This window comes from Notamacropus eugenii, chromosome 6 (genome assembly GCF_028372415.1).
Source record: "Notamacropus eugenii isolate mMacEug1 chromosome 6, mMacEug1.pri_v2, whole genome shotgun sequence".
NCBI classification, from domain to species: domain Eukaryota; kingdom Metazoa; phylum Chordata; class Mammalia; order Diprotodontia; family Macropodidae; genus Notamacropus; species Notamacropus eugenii.
The window spans coordinates 31,840,616-31,854,346 of record NC_092877.1 but is presented as its reverse complement, the minus strand read 5'-3'; the positions used below and the strand labels follow the sequence as shown (position 1 = coordinate 31,854,346).

Here is a 13,731-nt window from a genome sequence, read left to right as displayed (position 1 = left end):
AAGACACGCTCACAAACCAAACACGCTGGTTTATAGCATCCAATTAAAAGGAAAATAAATACTTGCTTTCTCTGGAATAAGTTTTTATCTACTTCTATGTACTTAAAAATGCTGATAACTTGAGATGTCAGCTTAGCTTCACAAAATGGATGATACCAACAACCACCATCATTTTATAATACTTCCTAATTAGAAGAAAAGTGCTGCCAGAACTCTCTTCATCTCCCACAAATAAATCCTTTTTGATTAAAATATCTTCTGTCTCAGAGCAAAATAGGAATTGAAAATATTTTAGTTGAACTAAGGAAAAAATCTTTTCAGTCTTTAAGCTTCAAAGTTGAAGTTTCAGAAATCTTTGAAAAATGTAAAAGTGAAAAAACAAAAGCAAAACCATGCTTCATAATGATCAGATAAAAGGAATTTCAAACTTTTTTCCATCCTCTGCAGGTGCAAGTTTTGGTTTTGAAAAATAACCCCCAAAGTTTTCAGAAATATCTTTTTACTAACATGACAGGTTTCTAAAAAATCTTTTTGTATCTCTTCTGTCTTTTTTCCTGTACTTTGTTCAATTTAAGCAGCAAGTCATCATAAAAACCAGGTTAGCGGAGAGCCCAGGACTAAGGGGATGGATGGCAATGTCAGCTGTCTAACGGACTGTCTGCGTGTGTGTCTGTGTGTTCGTCCTTTGTTGCCTGAAGAAGACCATGACATCAGAGAAATAATGACATGACTTGCACTTGACGTTCTTTTGAGGGAGGGAGGGCTGATCTAGCACTACTATCGTTCACAAGAAAGAACACAACACTCATCTGAGCACATCATGCAACTAAAATTCCTTAAGGAAAAATGCGGCAATTTGTAGCATTAAACAAAGAAAATAATTTTTAAACAAAGAAAATACTTTAAGAATCCTAAAATATTTCTCCCATCAAACAATGTCACAATGGACTCAAATAGAAAGAAAAAACCACCACCACTACTACAAACCCCAAGAATTTCAGTATCTTTGTGCTTCCTCCTCCAGCTTAAGTTCTTTATCCAGGGTCTGGAAATGCTTGGCCTTTCTAAAGCTGGCAATCTGAGTGACTGACAGGTTCTTCCAAAAAAGACTAAATGAAGATGTTTATAAAAATCAAAATTTCATTGGAATTCTATGCTATTTTCTTCTTAGAGGAAACCCCAATCATTTCTAGGAAATTTGCCAAAGAGAATTAATATATGCCTTATGTGTGATTTACTAAAAATATTCAAAGCTCTAGTGGGGAGGGGACAGGAAGGGAATAAAAATGCAATTAGAAAGAGACAAGTTAAATGACTTGTGCTTTTTGCCTTATGAGGCATAAAGAGCAAAAAAAGCAAATCTACTGTGGTCTTCTAAAGGTATTTGTGGGTCACAATACCATCTACAAATGGATAAGTTATCAAACAAAATGCAGTGGCCCAAAACTCACTTCCACGGGTCAGTTCAGTCAGACTTCTGGGTCAAAAGCCACCTATAACCTACAGTGAACAAAAAGCATTCTAGCAAACTGTTACTACCTTTACAAGCTGTTTCTAAGAGTTACTCAACAATAAAGAAAAGACAGTTGTTTATGTGTAGAAAAATTCCAAAATGAAAATGTATTCTTTTATCAAATTGAAGTTAAAACCAATATACTAAAAGTAAGGTGATAAACCAGCAGCCCTGGTCCAGCAGACAAAAGATATCTTCCAATACTTACTCTGCGAATATTCTTCTCCCATCTGTGGTGGGTATTCTTCATCCCAATCGACCACATCATCATCTGTGAGTACCACTATATGACACTCTCTTTCACCACTCTGGGCACTGGCCACCATCAGAGGGAGGATCATTTCCTCTAAATAAAACTCAAATTGTCTACGAGCACCATCATTTGATAATTCATGCATGAGGGCACCTGAAATCAAACCCATAAAAATATCATGATTTTTGGATGACTCATGATGAATATCAGCACAAAGTATAAAAAAAGACTTCTCTCCATCTCTGAAAAGCCAGCCCCTACAATGGTCCTTCCCCACACTCTGAAGTAAGACTTTCCTTCTGAATAAAGGAAACCGTTGAATCTTGACAAGCATTTTGTTTATATCTTTGATGACTGCATGTCACTGTGTCTCCTACCTGCACGGAGTAGAGTTGTACATCATGCCCATTGCTGTAGAGTACCGTTTAGCTCCCCAACTTTACTTTGTCTATGAGAAGCTTACTGTTCTTACTGTAGAAGTTAGCAACATATTCTCTTGTTTTCTTTGGTCTTTTACTTTGTTATTCTCAACCTCACCCCTCTTCCAGTCTTACACTATATATGCTCAATGAGGGAACAGGTTTTATCCTGTTTAACCGCTTCATCCCAAATACCTAATAGAGTATACTGTGCTTAATAAGTGATTGTTGAATATATAAATGACTCCAGTTTGGATGATTTTTATCAGTGACATTATTACTGAAGTAGACTGAAGGAGTGGAAACTCAGCCTCTGAAACAAACAGGCTGTATGACTCTGGACAAGTCACTGAAAGACTCAGTTGACATAGAGGTGTTAATTGGTCCAGAGAGTTTCTCCTCCAGAAGTTCTCTGTGTCTCTGAAATCACAGGTTCAATGCTTATCTTCTTATCTGTTAGCCAAATACCGACTATTTTGTAGAGATATTACCTACTGACAAAAACTTGACAAGAAAAACAAGTTTTTGAACAAAAACAAACATTTCTCAATATGTACATAAACTCAAATCATTCACACTAAGACATGTTACACACCTTGGATTTTCTATCACCATTACTCCTTTTTATCCTTCTTTAGAAACTACCCAAAAAAAGCATCAGAACACACTGGCAGAGAGGAAGGAGATTTGGGAATAACAGAATGAAAAAACAAACAAAACAAGAGAACATATTGCCAACTTTTAGAGTAAGAACAGTAAGCTTGTTATATAGACAAAATAAATTTAAGCAGCTAAACATTGATCTATAGCAATAGGGATGACACACAGCTCTATTCCATGAGTACAGTCATAATGTACTGCAATTACTAGTAAAGAACGGAGTTTTTACTGGAAAATCAGAGAAGATGATAAAAGTTAGGGCTCAGACATTCTAGGTTCCAAGAGAATGAAATAAAAGGAAGCCTGGAGATGCTCTGACCTGAGTCTATCACTCAAAGGAAGTCAAAGGTCTAGGAAGACTAGGAGCATTTTTTCTAGAGCTCCCCCTCCAAGTAAACAGGGTTGAGACAGGACACAGGATAAGAAGAATACACCACATTACATGGAGGAAAAGGAAGGAGTAATTCAGCTGAGAGCTTTCTGTCATGGGGGAATCTAAGTGTTAAAGATGAAAGATCAAGGCCCAAAAGGCCCCAGGGAAAGATTTTCATTAGCTCTCCCCTTCACTATTTGCCTTCTCAAAATTGCCCCTTCCACTTCTTTATTTTACAAGAGTTCACAACAGCGAAATTTCTGGAAAAGGAAAATCTTTGCTGATAAATCCAAAGCATTATGTCTAAGCAGTAAGGGGTGGAGGGTAATGGAAATATTCATGGAAATCAATGATTACTCCATGTCATTCCCCTTAACACAAACACAAAAATACACACACCACACTCCTCCAGTTGTTTCCTATCACTTCCACCAAATATAAAATCCTCCATTTGGTATTCAGTACCCTTTATAATCTAGCCCCTTGATACAACTTTACTCCCCATTCACTGACACTTGTCTCCTGGCTCTTCCACTACCCTATCTCTCAGCCCTGGGCATTTTCTCTGGTTGTCCTCCCTGTCTCCCTCCTCCAAACTGCCTATTGACCTCCCTGGCTTTCTTTAAGTCCCAACTAAAATCCCATTTTTTACAGGAAGCATCTTCCAGCCCCTCTTAATTCTAGAGTCTTCCCTCTCTTAATTATTTCCTATTTATCTTGTAGAGAGGATGTTTGTACAGATTTGTTTGCTTGTTGTCTCCCACTTTAGACTGTGAACTCCTTGAGGGTGGGATCTATCTTTTGCTTCTTTTTCATCCCCCGCATTTATCATAGTGCCTAGCAACAGCAGGTACTTCATGTCTATTGGCTGATCGTTTTAAGGATGAGGAATAAGCTCCCAAACGTCAAGTGTCTTGTCCAAGACCATTATTCTGGTCAGTGACAGACTGGAATAGAACTCAAAATTCTCTAGACACTAGATACAGTTCAGTGTTCCCTCTGCTCTAAATATAGTCATCAAATTTTAAAGTGAACTCCAATCAGCTGAATACTTGTGAGGTTTAAAAACTATACCACTTTTCCAAAAGCATTTGCTATCAGAAAGTCAGTTAGTCTTTATAGATGCAATATTTTAAAATAACATTACCTTTTGATGGGCACTGTAGACACACACACACACACGCATGCACACACACACACACACACACACACACACACACACACACACACACACTCATTTCTCTTGTATTTAGGCATTCCTTTCTGTTCAGGCATCCAGTCTGACCTACAGACCAGCGAAGTCTGTTTATCAGTCATCGGGCATGGCTGACCAGAGTTTGGATGCTGTCTTTCTCCCCGGAGAACAAAAACATTTTTTTAACTTAATTTAAACTAACAGACAAGCAGGCCAACAGGGTCCAACCACCTATAACTTATGACTGTGCAAGACCAACTCTGGAAAAGGTTTGTGTTCACTGGATTCTTTCAAAGTACATTCTGTTTTCTGAAACCATTGAAACCAAAGCTGAGAACCACCATCAGTGATGAAGACTTGAGTCAGAATTGAGACACACCTTTGAAGAGGTGTCTATTAAATAGGAATACGTTTATGATTTTTTTCAAAAAACTGATTAATGACTAACACTAGGCTTTCAGTTATGTACTTTTGTCAAATTAACGTTGATTTATACTGATTTTGCTCATTTCCCTATTACAGCTGGTAAAACTAACAGCCTCCTTCACTGTTTTCAACAAAAATTTCTATCTCTGGCTTTCGGTTTACTAATCTGTAAAAAAAAGGGGGAGCAGGGGGTGGTCATCTCCACTTCTAAAGCTAAGGTCTTAATTATGATTATATTTACCATACCCTTGAATGAAAGAATGCATTGTTAGATACTGCAAAATGTTATTTAAATAGTTAGTACATACTATGTTGAATCCTAGAGATATTCACCCAATTCATCTGGTTGGATAAAAGGTGATGAAATTTTCAACCCCAGTAATTTTGAAAGACTAAATTGTGATGAGTCCCACCTGCACAAGAGGGAATGCAACACTGGACATAGAGCTAGTTTTAAACCCAGTAACAACTGGGTTTCAGTCCCACTTGTGACACCTGCTGACTGTGTGAGCCTCCTCAGTGGTCTCAGCCACTCTCTTTGTAACTATAAGCTGCAGACAAGTGGCTGACTTGAGGGGTAGAGGGAATTTCCTTGTCTGGGAGTCTGTCATAGCAATGAAAACATATGTCCAGTGACAGTCATTACTCATAGAATTTATACTGACAAAATATGCATGTACAGCAACAAAATTACAGATTCCTGAAATGCAGAATAACAATTTTGGTGGAACTTAAGACATACATATGCTATTAGCTTTCAAGCAGCACTGTGACATGGCATCCAGTAGCACTGACTGGGCATATCAACACAGACCTTTTAAAAATTACCAGATCATGTGTATCATAGCCTACAATTAAGAATATTACATTTTAAAAGTTCAAAGTACAAAAATTACACAAAGACCCTGAAGATCTTAGGGTATAAAAAGATGGCAATCTTTACATATTTTGCTGAGTTAAGTAATGATTTTCTTTCAAATATATTATAGCTCCCCTTAAAAACAATCATCACACTTTGTATATAGATTTTCCCCCCAAAGATGTTGTACTTACTGAGATCTCTACACTTTATTGTACTATATTCAAAAGAGATACAAAGATAGTCACACGCTTCTCTTAGTTCAGGAATAGATATGCCATCAGGACAACGGATTATTCCTGTCTTGTAGTAATCCTGAAAAAAAAATACCAATAAAGAATTAGAAAAATATCTAGTAGCCCAAAACACAGAACCCCTTAGTTAGTAGGAAAAGGAGAGTGTGGTGAGTGTGTTCATCCTTCGTTGCCAAAAAAGACTATGCCATCAGAGAAATGATGACATGATTTGCACTTGACTTTGTTTTCAGTGAGGGAGGGCTGTGCAGGTCTGCTCCAGAGCCATCTGAATCCAATGACCAGATATATTCATCAGGATGACTAGAGATGACCCAGGATGAGGCAATTGGGGTTAAGTGACTTGCCCAAGGTCACACAGCTAGTGAGTGTCAAGTGTCTGAGGTGAGATTTGAACTCAGGTCCTCCTGACTCCTGCATTGGTGCTCTATCCACTGCACCACCTGGTTGCCCAAAAGGAGAGTAAAAGGACAGAAAGGAGCATACTATTGACAATCCATCAAAAAAAATTCAATTTAACAAATGCTCATTAAATATCTAGTATTATGTTCAGATCTCCGTACAACACAAAACTGATTAGAATCAAGCACTTAAGTGCCTATTAAACGGAAGGCACTATAATTTCTGAGGATACCAAAACAAGAGCCCTTGACCCCAAGGAATATATAATCCAACAGGATAGATCACTGAGATCAAGACTATACGCTCTTAGAAAACTTGAGGAAGAAGAGCTGAATTTGTCTTTTGCATAATGCCTTAAACAAGGATCATAGTAAATGTTAAAATCATTTGTGAACTGAAGAAATGAGGACCTCAATTTGAATAGCGGCAGTTCTAGTAGAAAGGCAGGAACATATGTGAGCAGTATACTATACACCATAAAACAATCAGCACTTGGGACAACTGAATAGAGAAAGAAAAGTCAAAATTGGCCTGGGTGACTGGAAAGATGATGGTGTTACTAAGAGAAATAAGGAAATGAGAAGGGCAAGTAGAGAAAAGAGGACAACGAGTCAATTCTGGAAATATAAAGTCTGTGCTAAAAGTGGGAGATTCAGGTAGCTATGTCTAGTAGACAACAAGAAGATGTGGGACTGGAGCTTAAAGTAGTAATGTATTTTTAGCAATAAAGACCTAGGAGTTATTTGCATACATAAAGGCTCTAGTTGTATTGGAGCTCACCAAAAGAGAGAGCAGGATGTGGACAGAGCCCCTTTATGTTACCAACACTAAGGAGGAAGGTGGAAGATGATATATTACTCAAGAATAAGAGAGTAGCTATACATACAGGAGAATCAGGAAAGACTGTCATAGAATCCAAATTAGAAGAATTTATACAAGAGGAAAACAGTGGTCAACTATTTCCTTCTTGTCATTTGTACCACAGGGTGATGTTTTGACTCATTTGTGTATAAGTGAGTCAGAGTTGCACAATCATCAACCTCCTTTCTCTTCCAGTGGCAAGACAGAAGTCAGGATGACTGGTGATGGACTGGGATGAAGTGAATGACCTTGGCATCTTCAATATCTGTCAGAACTCTAAGCACTCCACAGTGCTTGCTTCAAGCTACCTTCATGGCCATTGGAATAAATTATTCTTATCTACTCATTCCACTGGGGGGAAGTCTTTACATGCTTGGGGTAGATACCTCCTAACTTACCTACAGGTTTGAGATCTGTTGGTTACCCTCAACCTGAATTAGCCTGTCTAATGAAATAGTTCTCAAATCTTACTTTCTACAAGAAGTTCTTCCTGGTCTCCTATGCTGCTAGTGCCTTCTGAGATTAACTCCCTTTTACCCTGCATAAATCATATACTTACATGGCTCTTTGCATACTGTCTCTCCCATTAGAATATGAGATCCTTAAGATCAGGGACTCTTTCTCCTTTTCTTTTCACTCCAATTGCTTACATAGCACAGTTCCTTCCACATAGTAGGTACTCAGTAAATGCTTGTTGACCTTTTATACCTAATTCCCAAGCTCCCCAATCCCACATACCCTGAATGCATTATCTCTTTAATTTTACCTTGTAGGATTCCTTTCCCTCTTCATTAAGGGAATAATTCTCAGCTCTGGATGCACAAATGTGAACTGGGGTCAGTCTTGGGGAGCCTGGCTCATAAAGGGATCAGATTTTTTTCTCACCTTTGGTTCTGCTTTACACCCTTACCCTGGAGCACTAGTAAAAATTACATAAAGTTTAGGTTTTCAGTTGCTGTCTAGAGTCTTCCACAAACCGGGGGACAAATAAGGTGCTCAATATACAATGCAAATCAGGTAGAGGGCAGCCATATATTTCCTCCATTCCAAAGAAATACTTAACCTGACTCACAAGTATAACTTGACAAAAGCCTTAAACAAGCAATAACTATTATTATACTCTTCTAGAAGGATGAAATAAACATTAAAAACATGAAGTAGTTGTGAGACTGCTAAATAAGCATTTTCCATTTCAACTTTGAACCATTCTCTCTAAGTCCAAGTAATATGGAAAGGATGACGAAAACCAAGAAGAGGTTAAAAGATTTAGCCTTAAGAGGTCACACTGTACTAGCCTTCCTTGAGCAAGAATTAAGTATGGAAATGATACACCAATGTATAATTAGGAAATAAAACAAAATGAGAATGACAGAGGTATCAGCATATTGCTATGCGAGAAACATGAACTGCTCAAGGGTAGGCACAGAAGAGATGATATATTAAAAACAACAATATCACCCAAATTAATTAAGATGGTATTATCATTCAGTGCTACACCAAAGTACCAGAGGATTATTTTGTGGAATTACCAAAAAAAAAAAATACATAATAACAAAATTTATCTGAAGGAACTAAAGGGTTAAAAATCTCAAGGGAAATAATGAAAAAAGGGGCAGAAAGGGACCCTAGCAGTATCAGATCTCAAACTGTATTATAAATCAGTAATCACCACAAGACTTTAGTACTGGTTAAAAAATAGAGATGTTAACTAGTGAAACAGATTAGGTATAAAACATTAGGCAAACGAAGCCTAGTGTTCAACAAATCCAAAGACCCCAGCGACTGGAAGACAGACTCAAATGCTGAGAAAACTGGTCAACAAGCTGGCAGAAATCAGTAAAGCTCTGAATTGGTAAAGCGACTCTGAAATGCAATCTGGACCTCTACTCTAAGCAAAATAAGCTCCAAATGGATATATAACCTAAACAAAAAAGGTCAAATTGTAAAAAATCAGAATAAGGAAAAATAACTACCTTTTAGATCTATGAGAAGGGAAGAGTTCATGACCAAACAAGGAACTGAGAGGATCAGAGAAGAAAGATCAGGAAAACAATTCATGTCAGGAAAACAATAGATTTAGTGGGAAAAAGTCACTGCAGCATGTTTGTGATAAAGATCTCATTTCCAAGATATACAAAGAACTGATTCAAATTGATATAGAATAAGATCCACTCCTTAATTCATAAATGGTCAAAAAATCTGAATAGGTACTTCTCAAGGAAAGAAATCCAAGCTATCCATAGCCATAGATCATAATTTTTCCAGCATTAAAAAAATGCTCCAATTTATTAATAATTAAAGAAAAAAAATTAAGCCTCAGACCCATCTCATACCCACCAAATTGGCAAGGCTGACCAAAAAAAATGACAAATGTTGGAGAAGCTATGGAGGAAAAAAGGAACATTAGTGTACTTCTGGTAAAGCTCTAAATTGGTAAAGCCATTCTGAAAAGCAATTAGGACTTCTACCCCATGAGTTACTAAGGTGAGTGTTCTTTGATCCAGTTTTACCATTACTAGGTATATATATACCCCAATGAAATCAAAGAGAAAGGTAAAGTTTTACTTGATGTACAAAAAATATTTATAGCAACTCATTTTTGTAGTAGCATAGACTTGGAAAGTAATGGGTGCCTATCAATGGGGAAATGGCTAAACAAATTATGGTATGTGAATTTAATGAAATGCTATTATGCAATAAGAAAAGAGACAATTTTGGAGAAACCTGGGAAGATTTGCATTAAGAACTGATGCAGAGTGAAATAAGCAGAACCAGAACAATTTACACTATAATATCAATACCGTAAAAGCAAATTTCCAAAGACAAGAAGTTTGGTCAATGCAATAAGCAACCATAATTTCAAAGGATCAATGATGAAAAATGCTACCTCTTGACAGAGAGATGACAGATTAATAATATGCAGAATAAGTCACATTTCCAGAGATGGACAATATGGGAATTTGTTTGCTTGACTAACTGTTGCAAGGTTTGGGGAGGAGAGTATTTGGGGAAGGAATAGAGGTAGAAAAGATAAAATTTAACTTAAAAAAAGTGCTGTGAGGTCCAGCAGAGGGAGGATCAGGCAAGACACTTCATGAAAGAGATGGAAACTGAGCTGTGCTCTAAATGATGAGTAGGAATTCAGTAGCAGAAAGACAATGGGGAGTGGGGTGGAAGGAGAGTGAAAGTACCTAAAGCATAGAAAATAAAGACACCAGGGGAAAGAAGCAGGAAATATAGGACCTGCACAAGTGATACAGTAGCCTCAATTTGGTTTCAACATGGAGTATGTTTAGTCAAATAGTAAGCCAGATAAGTCTGGCCAACTGGAAACAAGGTAGATGTTCACTGATTCAGGAATGGCTAAATAAATTGTAGGAATATGAATTAAATGAGTATTATTGTGTTTTAACAAGTGATGATTATCTTTAATAGAGAAATACAGACTGACCTATATGACTTCATACAGAGTGAAATCAGTAGACACAAGTAAAGGTACATAAAACCTAACACAACAACATAAACAGAAAGATCACCACAAAGAATAAAAAGAGAACGCCGCAGAATTACAGAGAATGAGCATGACCCCAAAGGAGATACAAGACACGCCCAAACCCACTTCTTTGTGAGCTTCAACAACATGAAACACTGCATACATATTCATACTGTTCAGCTGCTTCAGTCACATCTGACTTTTCCTGACCCCATCTGGGGTTTTCTTGACAAAGATACTGGAGTGTTTTGCCATTTTCTTCTCCAGCTCATTTTACAGATGAGGGAATAGGGTCACATAACTAGTGTCTGAGGCCAGATTTGAACTCAGGAAGACAAGTCTTCTTGACTTCAGGTCCAGCACTCTATCTGCCACCACTTTCTCAACATATTGATTGGTTTTGCTGATTTCTGTTTTCTTCCTCTTCCTCATTTTCTTTCAAAAAAAATGTCATTTGTTATATGGAATAGCTCTCTGAAAAAGGGATGGAAAAAGGGGTAGGAGGAAAGAGGGGAAAGATACTTGAAGAAAAAAAGATAAAAATTTAGTTTTAGAAAACTCAAGTTTAAAAAAAAGGTAGGCTTGCACCAGGCTGTGGAGGGCCTTGAATGCCACTACAAAAGATTTTTGAGCAGAAGAGGGATATAGTTGGATCTATGCCTAAGGCAGATTATTTTGCTACAGATATAAGACTAGAGAATGATGAGAATATATGTGGGAAGGTCTGTTAGGAAACTGCTGCAAAAATCCAAGCAGGTGGTTATGAGGGTTTATACTAGGATGGAGGAAACAAGGATAGAGAGGAGGTGAAAAACTTGAGTGATGCTGAGATGAAAGAAAAAAAAAAGACCAAATAAATAACTGGAGATGAAAGGTGAAGAAGGCAGAAAAAGTCAGTGTTTCAAACATGAGAGAAAGAGGATCACCCTATTTAAATGGTCCTGAAAAAGATAAAAGGCCTGTGAAGGAGAAAGAGAAGAAATAAACAAGGTGAGAAAATAAGGAGAGTATATTCCCACAGAAGTCAAGGAAAAATATGCAGAAGAATGAGACAGTCAATAGTGTAAGATGCTACAGAGAGGTTAAGGACAAATGAGGACTGGGGAATAAAAAGACCATTAATTTAGTAATTAGTAGATCACTGGTAACATTTAAGGAAGCAGTTTTAATGGAATGGTGGAGGATGAATCCAATTACAAGAGGTTGAGAAATGCATAAGGTGGCAAAGAAGTAAAGGTATGTGGCATATTTTTCTAATAATGAATACATGAAGGAGAGGATAGAGGTGAGATAACAGGTAACTAGAGTAAAAAAAATCAGGAAAAATTTAAGGGGTTTTTTGGACGGGAGAACCTAAATATATATTTTAGACAGACAGAAGGGGTCAGCAGGAGCTGAGAAATTAAAGATTATGAGGGAATAAGGAGATGATGAAGTCAAGGGCATAAGGCAGTTAGCCTAAGGGGCAAAGGTACCTCTTCATCTGATAAAACAAAGCAAGAGAGAATAAGTGATGATTCTAAGGAATAAAGAGGCAAAGAGAATTCCAATCCAAAGATCTCAGTCTTCTTGGTGAAATAAGAGGCTAATTATCTGCTCAAGCATAAAGGTTAGGTACAAATCTGGGAACTTTGGAACTCAGCCAACAACTGCTATGGAGAATGTAAAAGGACAGCAGAGTTGCAAGTAAAAACATTATCTTCTGGTTCCTGGTCCAGGATTCTTTGTATGTGAACTTTAAAAAAAAAAATCCATATTGCTAATTTTCATATGGAACCAACCCAAATTGTTGTATTTTTATTCCCTTTTCAAACACTAAAGAAAACCAGGTTAGATGAGTGTCAGGGTCTAAGAGTTAATGAAAGTCAGTGGAGATGCCTATGCAGCAAATGTAACATAGTCCAAAGAATATCAAAGAAGATGGGGTTATTTTCAAATGAAATTTCTAAGTTGTACCCCAGTCCAAGAATATGCAAAACAAAATGTTCAAGTAAGAGTCTTTTTAAAATTAAGTGTAAGATAGAAATAATCAAGGATGAGAATAAGGATGGATTATGTTATGATGTTCTCCATGAATTTCCTATACTCTCATCAGTCTTATGTGCCTGAATATTCTTTCTTTTTCCCCTCGGGCAGCTCAGAATAAAAGGGGGGAGGGGCAGAGGACTGACCACCTAAGCTTTTAAAAGTCTATGGCCTCTGTGGCTGCACATAATGTTAATAATAAAAATAATAGCAGTTCACACTTATTTAGTGATTTACAGTTACAAAGCACTTAAGATATATTATCTTGTTTGGTTCTAACAGCTCTGTGAGATGGATAGTAACAGCACAATTACTCCCATTTACAGAAGAGGAAACAGAGGCTCACTTTAGTGAGCTAAACTAACTTTTGCCTAGGATTATAGTGCAAGAAGTGACAGACCTAGTGCATTCCATCCCTTTTCTCCCTGTCTCCCAGTGCTCTTTCCCATCCTCTCACCAAAGCTGTTAGCCTGCCAGAACCACTATGCTCTCACCAGTATTGTGGGGTAATACCTCATCTGGTAAAAGGAAAAATTTTTAAATTTTACCAACAATATACAAAGCTGAACCTTCTTCATCATTGAGCTGAAACTACAAGTAGGGAAATCAGCTAAACTAATTTAATTCTTTCTAAGAAAAATATGCATGTTGGCAAATGAACTCTGGAAGCTGAATGTAAACAGTCAGAGAGTTGGGTCTGAGTCTCTACCAATTCCCTTGTATCTGACCTCATTTCACTCCTCTAGGCTGCTGTTTTCTCATCTGTAAAATAAGACTTGCAGTAAGGTGATCCCTACAGTCCCTTTCAACTCTTAAAATACTTTAATTCCTCCATAACCTTCTATCTTCTTGTCTCAAAGAAAGTCATACATAAAGGATAGGAGATCATCTATTTATCTTTATATAAAAATGTATTTGAGGGCAAATGAGTATAATACCTCAGGGGAAAAAAATGGTCATTCAGTGACTTTCAAGCATTCTTGATGAAAAGACCAGAG

The 13,731-nt window shown here is 37.2% G+C and overlaps 1 protein-coding gene across 9 annotated transcripts in view; it reads right to left on the bottom strand.

Moving 5' to 3' along the window:
* Nucleotides 1-13,731, bottom strand: part of BTBD10 (BTB domain containing 10) — a 105,638-nt gene that overhangs the window by 29,764 nt on the left and 62,143 nt on the right. For all 9 annotated transcript variants that reach the window (XM_072619391.1, XM_072619386.1, XM_072619393.1 and 6 more), the window contains 2 exons: nt 5,893-6,013; nt 1,722-1,919 (listed from right to left, as the gene is read on the bottom strand). In XM_072619391.1, coding sequence (XP_072475492.1) covers nt 1,722-1,919; nt 5,893-6,013 — 319 coding nt within the window. The remainder of the gene's footprint in view (nt 1-1,721; nt 1,920-5,892; nt 6,014-13,731) is intronic.